We start from the raw sequence: 12644 nt of genomic DNA, 5'->3' as shown, positions 1-12644 counted from the left end.
TATTAATTACAACAAAACAGTTTGAAACTACTAAATACTTTATTGCACTTCTAATATATGTAATTTCAAAATATTCCTTGCAAAAGTTTAAAAAAAAGTATCAAAAATAATAGAATACCCTTTGGCCACCCAACTTACTTACCATAAGTAACCTTGCTCTCACTGAAAATCTCATAAACCACATGTACAGAGACAAGACTCATTAACGAACCACTAATTTAAGAAAACATTAAGAAACTTGAACCTACACTACAATATCATGCTAGTGATGATGGTACATACACTGTACATGTAGCTTTGGATTCTAAGGATTTTTAACATCACCATTTATAACTTGCCTCATGCTGGTCTCTGGGCCATGCTTTGAAGAGATTTGAATCTTACATGGGTATGACAGCATACTAATTTGACAGCCAATCACAGCTTTTCTTATTCTCTTTAGAGAAGTGGACAGGCTTTCGCCTACATCCACTTCTCTAAAGAGAATAAGCTTTTCTTTACCTAAAAAGATTTTTCCTTTATACTGAAGATTTGATCAATTTTACCCTTACAGTCATGACTCCATGATGTCTTTAATTAATAATCTAGAGAGAAAAGGTTAGTATTAGTTTTACCATCCCTCAGCATGCAATTCTGAAGAAGATATTAAAAGAACTTACATGTATTTCCCAATAATCTACTCTTAGAAAAGGTATATCTAATGACTCAAAATTTGAAAACCTCCCTCAGTTTGGCTGTTTTGAAGAACTTGAAGAAAAGGTTAAAATTCAAACCAGACAGAATAATGCAGATCAAAATTGTTGTTCAAAAGAAAAATAACTCACTGGAGTGGCTTTAGATGAGCTAAAAATGCTGTAGTCTTGTGCAAATCTAAACATAATTATTACAGCATTAATTTACAACAAGCACTTGTCAACACATTAACATACATGTACTTTTGAAGGTAACAGACATCATCATACAAGGTGTTTGTATGCTTGAAAAGAACATCATATCAATTTAACAAAGGAAAATATCAAACCAATTTCTTAAATCTTTTTTCAAAAAATGACCTGAGCTTATATATATGTACTTAGTATTCCAATTTATAATATAATACTTTGTGGAGTCTGGTATTAAAACATGCAGATCTAGCCTTCAAAAAAAACCCCAAACTTATAAGTACTGCATACAAGGCTAATTTCAACCTGTGTTGTCTCTGCCCTTTCACACTTGCAAACGATTTTGCCCCACTTTAAATTTGTCCGGACACATTTATGTTAAAGAGGTAACTCTCTTATCTTTAAATTGTTCCGTTTTAAATTTGCTCGCTTGAGATGATGGCAAAAGGAGCGAAAATTTCCCTGTATGCAGTACAACATTTGAATTGCAAAATGTTACAGAAACCCATCTGAAACAGATGAATGCATCCTTGGTACATGTAAAAAATACAAACCATCTTTCAAGTGCATCTCTCATAAAAACAACTGAATGTTGCAATCTTTCAACAATCTTTAGGAAAAACTAACAAACATAAATATAACATGGTTTGTAAAGATAACCTCTTTGCAATATAAAATACTGGTACATTGACTAAAAACATCAGCAATGTTAATTTAATATCATATTCATAACAATTTCATGGGTTAAACCAAAAACATATACAACATTGTCTTTCATCACTTGATTATAGAAACAAGGAACACAAAAAGGCAGTGGAAGATAAGCTTTGTTCTAACAAGTAAATTCACATTTTAAAAGAGTCTTAATTCTCCAATAATTACAAGATGACTGAAGACAGAAGAGTTGTTTACATCATATCCCTGGAACCTCTACAGATCTAGCCTTCCTCTTCTTCAGTCTCGAGCCCTGACTCCAATTCTGGATACCAGGATTTATTTTCTTGTTTATTCAGGTAAAGTATAACTCTATCATCTTCAACCTGTAATAATTATTAAGAAGCATATAATACCACTGTAAAACAAGATGTGTTTGTGAAACACGGATGTCCCCTATGGCAGCTTATGGCGAAGGTTAAAGTTTCTCAAATGCAAGTCAAAATCCAGGCCAAAAGATAAAAAATGTTGGTACCCAATGAAAGATCTTGTCTCGAGGAATATACCTGTGACAATTTGAAAGCCCTAGCTGCAACTGTTCAAAAGTTATGGCAAAGGTTAAAGTTTTTTAAAAGTAAGTAAAATGTCAAGGTCAAGGTCAAAGTTGTTGGTATCCAAAGGAAGGTCTTGTCACAAGGATTACATATGTGAAGTATGAAAGCCCTAGCACCAACCATTCAAAAGTTATGGCCAAGGTTAAAGTTTTTCGAAAGTAGGTCAAACTCCTATGTCGAGGTCAACGGGTCAAAGTGGTTGGTATCCAAAGGAAGGTCTTGTTAAAATGATTACATATGTGAAGTATGAAAGCCCTAGCACTAACCATTCAAAAGTTATGGCCAAGGTTAATGTTTTTCGAAAGTAGGTCAAACTCCTATGTCAAGGTCAAAGGGTCATAGTGGTTGGTATCCAAAGGAAGGTCTTGTCACAAGGATTACATAGGTGAAGCATGAAAGCCCTAGCTCCAACTATTCAAAAGTTATGGCAAAGGTTAAAGTTTTTCAAAAGAAGGTCAAACTCCTAGGTCAAGGTCAAAGGGTCAAGACGTTGATGTCCAGAAGAAGGTCTTGTCACAAGGAATAAACATGTGAAGATTGAAACCCCAAGCACCAACTGTTCAAAAGTTATGGCCAAGGTTAAAGTTTTTCAAAAGTAGGTCAAACTCCAAGGTCAAGATCAAAAGGTCAAAGTTGTTGGTATCTAAAGAAAGGCCTTGTCACAATGAATACACTTGTGAAGTTTGAAACCCCAAGCACCAACTGTTCAGAAGTTATGGCCAAGGTTAAAGTCTCATAAAATTTTGCAAAAGTGGTCAAACTCCAAGGTCAAAAGGTCAAATATGATGGTACCCAAAGAAAGATCTTGTCACAAGGAATACACATGTGAAATATGAAAGTCATAGCTCCAACCAATCAAAAGTTATGGGCAAGGTTAAAGTTGACAACAGACAGACAGACAAACAGACAGGACAAAACCAATATACCCCCGGAATCTTTCCATCCGGGGGCATAAAAAATTTCCCTCAATTTCAAACCTATTACCAAAGAGACAACCCGACAAAGAACTTTCGAGTTAAGTGTATGTGTAATATACATGTGTGTGCCCTCTTGGAAAACCACCACATCTGATTACATTCTGGTATTTATTGTCTAATTTAAAACATCTCACACATCATTCTCCAATTGCAGCAATGTTTCATCACTCCCACACAATGATTTTTTTTTTTTGTTTATTTGTCTAAAATGTATTACTAAGAGAATCCTAGCAACCATTTGATTGGTTACAGTGAATTGATTGGTTGTATCACACTGTTTGACAAGACATTGAGTTCTAAGTGATGTGCACATAAAAATGTACAAAGTTTGAAGAAATTTTAGGTGTGCAAAGAAAGAAAAAAATTTCCATAATGCATGCATAATAATAATAACAACTATTTTATCTCCATCTCTCATTCCTTAATTTTTGTTTATTGTTGAAAGAAACTTGAAAACTTGAAAACTGTCATGTCTTTTAACATTAAAATTAAGAATAAGGAACTCAATGAGGAAAAAAAAAAGGTAACTAATGGGAACCAGAATTAACCAATCAGTACCTCCATGTAACTTTTTTCCTTCACTATTTCATATGGCAGCTTCTTGATTTTAAGCTGGTAACATTTTCCTTTTAGTTTCCCACTGTCCTTTCCTTTCACTGTGACTTCAAATGATCTGTAATACAATGTATATTAGTTAACAATCAATTACTAATAGCACCTTTCAATGACATACAGTTTACAACTACAATTAATACTTTGTAAGCATGGTGAAAATTATTCTTTCAATGATTATATCAATGTTTTGTAGAAATTTTCTTGGTTTATGGCAAGTCTTAATGTCTCAGAAATAAACTTGCTTAGATACTGTCAATCTGTGTTTAACATTAATTGATGCAAAAAATGTACCTTTCTTCAAATGTTGCATCAACCACTGCATTTTCAGCCTTTTTGATAATTTTTATTCCCTTCAAGGTCCTGCTGGTTTTCAGATCCTTAGCACTGACAATCACATGGACAAATCCATCTTTCTTCTTCTCATCACACACTGAAATCATATGTATAATTAAGAAATAAGGTATCATTTTAAAAGTTTTATCGGGATGTAAATACAGGTTGGTCATGTGATCAAATCCCATAAAGCCCGAAGGGCTTTATGGTAGATTTGATCACATGCCAACCCGTATTTACATCCCAATAAAACTTTTAAATGATACCTTATTACTTATATTTACATTTGTGACTGATTTATAACAGATAGTAAGGTACTAAAGTTTTAAACCCATAAATGATTTATTTTTTTCAAAACTCAACGGTATAACTTGAATGTGTTGAACACGTCCATCACTTACGACGTCACTATGAAATTACGTAGATCGTTTATGACTAAACAATCAATTTATGGTCACATGACTAACGTGTTTTACACAGGTGTAAAAACGCCTTGTTCAAATAGTGTTATATAAGGGAAAACATTTGCAAATGTAAATATTCATACGTATATGCAGAAAGGACAGTCGAAAACCCTTGGCTCATGAAGGTGACCTACTGCGGGAGTTTGTTAGGAATATTTGCCATTTGCCTGAAATGTGGAGTTGTTATCATATGTGCAGACAGGACAGTAGTGTTCAAAATTTATTAAACTTTGCATAATTTATAATTTCAGTACCGGTAATTTGAACCTGGACATGTATAAATACAGTGTTGGATGCGTGGGTATACATATCGATCGAATGTATATAAAACCAATGCATGGTATAAGTAAACACACACTAGCTGACCATTTTATTAGCATGATAAAATGCCCCCCCCCCCCCCCCCCCAAAAAAAAGAACATCATTTTTTGCTTGCATGAATAAGGCTTACAGTAGGCTGGTTCCACCACAGTTTTAGCTGCTTCATCCCCCATTTTAAACAGTAAGTAATTGGATCCAGCTACTTCACCAAAGTGTACATAGTATCTGAAAACAAAACATCATTATTAGCTTGTTTATTTGAATGAGCTCAAAATTTATGCATTAAAGAGGTTTATGCCACATCTTCCTGGTTAGAATAAACTAAGTTTACCCACTCCCATGCTATTTGTCAAATAAACTTTTATATGTACAAAGTTCTATAACAAACCATTTAAGACCAAACTCATATCAATGAGTGTAAATAAATAATAATCTATAATAAATTGTGATATTACTGCAGATTTTCCAGTAGAAATAATATTGTTATTGTTTTTCTACTTACCTCCACTATGCTACGCAAAGGCAAGTAACTCTCGTTTTCACCCGCGTGTATTTATATCCAGGCAGTTTGGGACCGGATATCAAAATCTATAAAATCATCTAGTACAGAAAAAAATCTTTATTGACTTCTTTAGGGTCGTTAAAAATAAATTTAATGAGTGTAGAATTCCTTTTCTTGGAAACTCTACCACACAGATTGGAAATTGTAAAAATAATTACAACTACATGACTGTATTAATTTGCAAATATTCTAAGAAAATCTCATAAATATATTAATTATTTTTTCGGGGGGGGGGGGGATAAAAATAAGTAATAATAGATTACTAGGGATGGGTATCACCAAAAATTTCGTATCGCGATATATAACGATTTTTTCCCCAAAATATCACGATAATATCATGATATTTTTACAAGCAATTTTTACAATGATTTTAAATAAATATTCATAATTTTTCCGAAAAATATGCTGGAAAAACATAACTTCACTTTTTTCATTTTCTTATTTATATAATATCAAGCAATTTTGGGTGCTAGGATGCCTTTCTTTTACCGTTTTCAACATTTTTTACACTTCCTGTAATTGTAATTTGAAAGATTGAACAAATAAATGAATAATTTCTGGAATTTATAACTATGACCTAAATACCGGTATTTTAGTCTCCGTATCACAATACGTATCACGCAATTAAAAATCACGATATATCGGTATACCGATAAAATCGCACATCCCTATAGATTACATAGCTCATCTCAGCTAAACTTGGAAACATACTCTATCATACATAATGGAAATGGTCAAAATTTAGGTAGGTATCTTTCATCCCATAAGGCTAGATGAATTAATCCAGTATTAGATTTAGCCAAGGCTTGTTGGTCAAGTCGTTCAATAGAATTCTTGTGATAACTTGATCTTGGAAACTTCATTCTATCTAAACTATTAATTGGCGAGCATGTGGAGTAAAGGAAACATGCTAAACACCCAAACAAGCCAGAGTATTGGAGCCGATGCCATTATTATCACATTATACATTACAGGTTACATAACATTTGGCCATTCTCGAAAATTGCATCATTCATGTCCAGCAAAAACAGAAGGAACGAAGCTGATCAGGTCAACACTATCAGATAAACTACTGATTGGATGTTTATTTTCAATGCATGCACTATGTCCCTCTACCTTTAGAATTTTTATAAATCTACACATATTCATAACTAGCAGACGTTTGATTTATTCATAGTTTAAAAAAAATATCAAAGTGAAGGATAAATGTTGAATATTCTTTTGCTTTAAATTAATTGCAAAGATATTAGCTCATTTGAAACACGTTTATTATTTTTAATAAGATATTTCTTAATTATCAAAATTGTTCACCAATTGATGTTTAGATTTTTATGTGTTGTAACTTTTTCTTTCAAAAGCACTGGTTATATCTTTCTATTCATTAACAGGCCCGTTGGAATAAATTTCAGAAAATTTCAGTTTCGGGTGGACACAATCAAGGAAAAATTCCTTATCGGGCATAAAAAAATTATCCAAAGTTAATATTTACATAATTCAGGGGACACAAGCATAAAGTACCTATGTATAAATCCTCGAAATTATTGAGCTCACGGTCCCCGATCCCCCCCCCCCCCCCCGGTTCCTACGTCCATGAAAAAGAATTTAAAAATAATATAATGTATATAGAATCACGTCTCTGATAGAATAAACGCATGTCCAAGTTTCTGAATTGAACTTTTCTTGTTTCTTAGTGCTAATTCATTTCATGACTCAGAGTCATGTTGGTTACACTGGATTTAACTTTTCTTGATTTTTCGGGTAAAAATAAATTTGTTCAAGTCAGACAAGCTTTTTAGGAAAGCTAATACTTGTAGGGCTTTTATACTTGGGAATGGACCTGCTTCAGAAGCTTTATCTGGTCACCCACTTCAGAAGCTTTATCTGGTCAGTGGTCACCCATCAAGAAAACATATATATGGTCAGATCCAGCATCCAAAGCAAGTCTGATAATGTGCAAGATGCATCATCCATGCAAGTTTGGTCCAGGTAGGGATTATGAATTACACTAAAATGAACCTGGTCAAAAATCTTTAACCTTATCACTCATCCAGAAAATGTAGGTCAGATCCAGCAGTTGAAACAATTAAGGCTGTTATTGTGCATCCCTGGATGCATCATCCATGCAAGTTTAGTCACCTTAGGTCTTATGTGTACATGTAGTTACTTGGGAATGGATCAGCTCCTACTTTAACCTGTCTGTAAAATGTAGGTCAGATCCAACATCTGAATTAAGTTTGGTAGTGTGTATCACTAGATGCTAATCACACATGCAAGTTTTGTCACAAATTGGGCTTACAGATACTTTAGAATGAATCTGGTCTTAAAATATATACCTGCATGGTCAGTCATCTGGAAAATGTATGTCAGTTCAGCATTTGAAGCAAAGCTGATTGTGTGCATACAGTGAAACATACTAGATGCATCATCTATCCAACTCTGATAAATATAGGGCATGAAAATAATTGGCAATAAAATCTGCATGCTCCAAAAACTTTAAACTTGAATGCTGAGGTCAAAGCCAAGGGTAATACATAAGCTCCCCCAAATTTCTGAGGTGATCAAGCTAAATAGTATTTTTTTTTCTTGACAAGTTATTTGTTGTTGACAATTGTTACAAGGACATAAATTATTTTATGTCTCTGTTAATACTGTGTGGTTAAAAATACATGAACATAACACTTGTTTAAGGACCCTCTATACATTAGAAGAAAATATTTTTTGGACATTGAGAAAATTATAGTGTGTAAAGGTGTAAGCATTGAGCTGATCTATCATATTTTCAGCATAGGGTGCCTTGCATTTACCCACAGGAAAAATGTTCAAAGACAATGAAGTACTGATGAGCATAAATCACTGTTGTTTACTTAAGTAGGCAAAATACCTGCACATGAAGTGTTCTATCTATTCACCTTGGCCTATTAAAGTCTTATGAATGCTTGATTTGATCGCAAATTAAGTAATAAACTGTACATTTCAATTTATTTTATTTTTGATCAAAAGGCAGATCACTCTATTTGCATAAAAATACCACAAAATCAGAACTCTCTAGTGTGCAGTGTATAGAGGGCTCTTAATACAAAAGTGGATATACTGTAGACATACTCTTTTCCATTTGGGATTAATTTACGGACGATATGTACATGGTTACTATTTTTCTGTGTTTTTTTTTCCAGGGCGTACTTAAAATGCATTAAGGACAAGCAATGACAATCTAAGAAATTTTGTATTGTATAATGGACTTTTGAGCTTGAATACTGTTCGTTATCTCCATATATTTCATCTTTCCTACCTGCAGATTGAACAGAAATTGTGATTTGACAGAATTATGACCCCATGGAAGAAAGTACATTTATAGAAGCAATTTATGGAAAAAGAAAGTTTTTTGGTACCCATGGCAAAATTCTTAACAAATCCTTGTAAAAATTTGATGGTTATAAAGAACTCTGATGTAATGAATTTATGGATTGATGTAACATATTTATGAATATAGCAAACTGATTTTGTGTCATGTAGAGATTAAAAATATTGAAATTTACATCTTTTATATCTAATTTTCAAAGAATATTGAACTTAATGCATTATTTTTCGTAAGAATTTATATATGAAATCAATATATCAAAACCTAGTACTCTAAGCAGCAAGTTTTTTATTTAATACTTCCCTGAACATATTCGATAGTCATAGTTGTATATATTTTAACAAATTCCTTATATAGATATAAGGATTTACAGATATAGGGAAGTAAATTCAGAGGTCCCCAGGACTTTGCTATAACAGAGTTTTACTGCATATTAATAACCTATACATGTGTATTTAAGAAAGTTTTTGCTTTTTGTTCCCCAAATTCAGTAGCAGAGGTTTACATTTTTCAAACTGAAATATAAAACAAAAGCATTTGAAATTTTAATACACAAACAAACAAACAATACAATATACTTGTATACTGTAAATATCTCATTGACAACAACTACAAACATGTGACTCAGCACTCTCAAGGGAATCAAATTGCTTTTCACATAAACCACACATATACACAATATCCTGTGTGGCAGGTGCTTGGTACACACAGACTTTCTGGTTTAACACTTGATAAGCATCACTACAAGTCTGTTGATGGCGTTTCAGGGAATTTGATGTTGTGTATATTTTTCCACACTGACAGGCATATTTTTTTTCACCTGTATGCAAAATCATATGAGCTCTCAATTTGTCAGGATACCTAAATTTCTTTGCACAGAAATCACATTTCACTGGGTCATATGGTGCATGTGAAGCTTCATGTCTTTTTAATGCACTACTGTGTGCAAATTCTGCACTGCATACTGGTATTGAGCATTTGAAAGGTTTTTGACCTGTGTGAGTGTTCATATGTTCTGTCCATCCTGTCCGGTTGTGAAACTGTTTCAAACACAAACTACATTTGTAGGGAAGTTCCCTTTCAGTTACAGGTTTGTGAGTTTCCATGTGACTTTTCAATTTGCTCTGCTCGAAAAATTTAAAACCACAGAGGACACACTGGAACTTTTTCTCTTGGGTGTGTCTCTTTTTGTGTTGCTGTACATATCTTTTCTTTGCATATGTCTTCAAGCAAATATCACATGTAAAAAGATTGTGTTTTTCTTGATTGTGCTCTTCTAAATGAGAGAATGTTTGAAACTTTTCCTTACAATCTTTACACTGGAAATCTTTCACATCCTCTTCATCTTCTGTGTCCACCTGTTCTTCATTGTTAGGACTGCCTATACATTCATCACTCTGGTCATGTGACTCATCTTTAGCATCGTCGTCATTCTCTTTATGCTCATTATGGTCTACAAGAATATAAAATATATTAATCATCAAGATTACTGAGCTCACCTTAACTAATTTCATTTATAGAGTATTAACAAACTTTTTGTGATAGACATGCTTGATGCATCAAACATACAAACTTACCTAAACTACACATCCAGCTTAAAGTTACCGGTATTTTGAAAAATGATTTGCTCCAAAAACTTAAACTTGACATGCAGAGGAAACATACTCTCCTCAGCTTGTTGAGGTGAATTAAAAATAACGAGAAGTGTTACAGTATATGCAATATATACTTTAAACATCTGCCAAGCTGACTAAAATTAGATCCTTTGATCCACTCCACAGGAGGGTATCAAAGGTCTGGATCTAATTTTAATTAGATTGAATAAATGAAACATCTACTATCTGCGACTTCCCTGCAAATACATATCAAAGATATACAGGGCTGTCCCTAAGAATTAAAATAGCAGGGGACATTAAAAGAGTAGAAGGAGATCTGGGGTTCTTCTCCTAACAGGGAAGTGAGGAGGAATACCAAAGTAACCGGGGGATTAAGTCATTATAGGCGGAGTATTTCCCCAGCCCCCGGGTCTTAGGGACAACCCTGGATATAGTTCCTTTATTACAGTTATTCACATTTCTACACCTTTTAAATAAAGTATTGGTAGTTTATCAAATTAAAGATACAGTACATGTATGATATACATGTATAATGAAAATGATGTATCAGAGGGGACAAAATTCACATATTTTTTATTAAATGTAACAACAAAATTTTTTTTTCAACCCACCTTTATCACATGCAATTTTGTCTGGAATTTCACTCTCGTTACTGTGTATTGGTTCTGCATCTTTAAATTTAATGTCCTACGCAAAACAAGAAGACATGCATAAATTATTGTTGAATGGCTGAGTTACTGTAATTACATCTGGGTCACTCTTTTAAGTTCTTTTCCTAAACAGTCATTATATTGAAAAATAATTACTCCAATATTAATTATTTATGATTTATAAAAAAAAAAACCCTAAAACAAACTAAATTATAGGATTTCATGTAATGCACAAGAAAATGATCTAAAAGTTATTTTATCCTACTGTAACATAGTAACTCTTAATTTTTTTTTTTTAAGTATTCTGTGAGGTGAAGTTTAATTTAGACTGAAGGTATGAAGATAACTATGATGGTTTACTAAATAAGCTCTAGCTCTCTGGAGAGACTTCCAGCTTCCGTGAACTGTGTAACTGTCACTTTCCACCTGTTTTACCAATGTTATTCCTGACTGTTGAACAAATTTTTGTATTTCTTCTTCCTTCAGATCTGGAATTATCTTCACTTCAGCACTAAGCAAACCAAAAACCTGCATGAAAATTAAATGAATTAAATCATGCCATGTTTGATGACAAAAACAGATTCAGACTGAAAATTCAGATAATTAAACACAAATAAATAAATCTAAGCTTTGTTAATGGTGTTCACGGTCTGCAAATAAACAGTTTATATTAATCCTTAAACTTCTTCAAGATGATGACTAAACTGGACAGAATGTGTTTATTTCAATTCCATGCTCCTATGAAGATACAAATTCCAACCCATAATGAAAAAGAAACACCAATGCCCCCATATGGCAGATTATGGCAAATGTTAAAGTTTCTCAAATGCAAGTCAAACTCTAAGATCAAAGCCAAGAGATCAAAAATGTTGGTACCCAAAGAAAGGTCTTGTCTCAAGGAATATACACTTTAAATTTGTGAACAGTGGCAAAATTACCATTGTTGAACTCTAAGGATAGGTTTTCGTTTAAATCAGAAATGCATGTAATTTGGTATTGATAGGCCACTTATTACTTAATCTAATTGAATGCTCATTAAACTTAACACGAGCTGCACTGATCAATCACCTTCCAAACCTCTATTGTTTAACATAAGATCCATTAATATAATGTACGTTTGGTTGAAACCCTTAAGGCAAACAGGGAATCAAGGCATAACCACTCTTACTTTAGGCAAACAGGGAATTTGACTCTGAGCAAAACCACTACTATTTGCAAAAACGATATGCTCAAATTTTGTTTAAGAAAGACTCGCAAAACAACAATGTAATTCTTGTATAGAGAGGGTATTTATAGGCATTGCCTGTTGCCCAATCTATTCATTATTTTGAATAAATATTGTTTAAATCAACAATGTAATTAGCAATCTAATTATCACAAAACGACAGTTTTCACTGGTACACAGGCCCGAACCATCTTGGGGTGAAACAGAATCGGCACGAAACATCCCGGCTTCATCATATATATGCTCCTCTGCAGAAATATCATTTCACAATGTCAAACAGTTAAACTTAATATATTGGGAAACACACTGTAAACCAACACACCTTATCCGTTTGTATCTCCAAATCTATTTCTGCTTTAGTATACATTTTCACA

At 33.2% G+C, this 12644-nt stretch overlaps 2 protein-coding genes across 2 annotated transcripts; both read right to left on the bottom strand.

The window, feature by feature from the left end:
• Window positions 1-20: 20 nt before the first annotated feature.
• On the bottom strand, window positions 21-5376 carry LOC133190747 (uncharacterized). The gene is made up of 5 exons (XM_061326434.1): window positions 5362-5376; window positions 4990-5084; window positions 4033-4171; window positions 3685-3799; window positions 21-1921 (listed from the first exon to the last, which is right to left on the bottom strand). The coding sequence occupies exons 2-5, from the start codon at window positions 5030-5032 to the stop codon at window positions 1820-1822; spliced, it is 399 nt and encodes a 132-aa protein (XP_061182418.1). The 5' UTR covers window positions 5033-5084; window positions 5362-5376; the 3' UTR covers window positions 21-1819.
• Window positions 5377-9311: 3935 nt separating this feature from the next.
• Window positions 9312-12644, bottom strand: LOC133190746 (zinc finger protein 287-like). Its single transcript, XM_061326433.1, has 4 exons — window positions 12593-12644; window positions 11406-11573; window positions 11007-11082; window positions 9312-10232 (listed from the first exon to the last, which is right to left on the bottom strand). Exons 1-4 carry the CDS (start codon window positions 12635-12637, stop codon window positions 9376-9378), a joined length of 1146 nt encoding a protein of 381 aa, XP_061182417.1. The 5' UTR covers window positions 12638-12644; the 3' UTR covers window positions 9312-9375.

Source organism: Saccostrea echinata, unplaced genomic scaffold (assembly GCF_033153115.1).
Source record: "Saccostrea echinata isolate AGI-Se365-2 ecotype Australia unplaced genomic scaffold, CSIRO_AGI_Sech_v1 ptg000022l, whole genome shotgun sequence".
NCBI classification, from domain to species: Eukaryota; Metazoa; Mollusca; class Bivalvia; order Ostreida; family Ostreidae; genus Saccostrea; species Saccostrea echinata.
This window is presented reverse-complemented; position numbering and strand designations above follow the sequence as displayed.

Coding starts and splice junctions, on each gene's coding strand:
- LOC133190747 (XM_061326434.1), bottom strand. CDS start 5,032: ATGGGGGATGAAGCAGCTAAAACTGTGGTGGAACCAGCCTACT. Junction 3,800..4,032: donor GATGCAACATTTGAAGAAAG/GTACATTTTTTG, acceptor ATTGTATTACAG/ATCATTTGAAGTCACAGTGA. Junction 1,922..3,684: donor AGGAAAAAAGTTACATGGAG/GTACTGATTGGT, acceptor TAATTATTACAG/GTTGAAGATGATAGAGTTAT.
- LOC133190746 (XM_061326433.1), bottom strand. CDS start 12,637: ATGTATACTAAAGCAGAAATAGATTTGGAGATACAAACGGATAAG. Junction 11,083..11,405: donor AGAGAGCTAGAGCTTATTTA/GTAAACCATCAT, acceptor TGTTTTGCGTAG/GACATTAAATTTAAAGATGC. Junction 10,233..11,006: donor CAAAATTGCATGTGATAAAG/GTGGGTTGAAAA, acceptor ATATTCTTGTAG/ACCATAATGAGCATAAAGAG.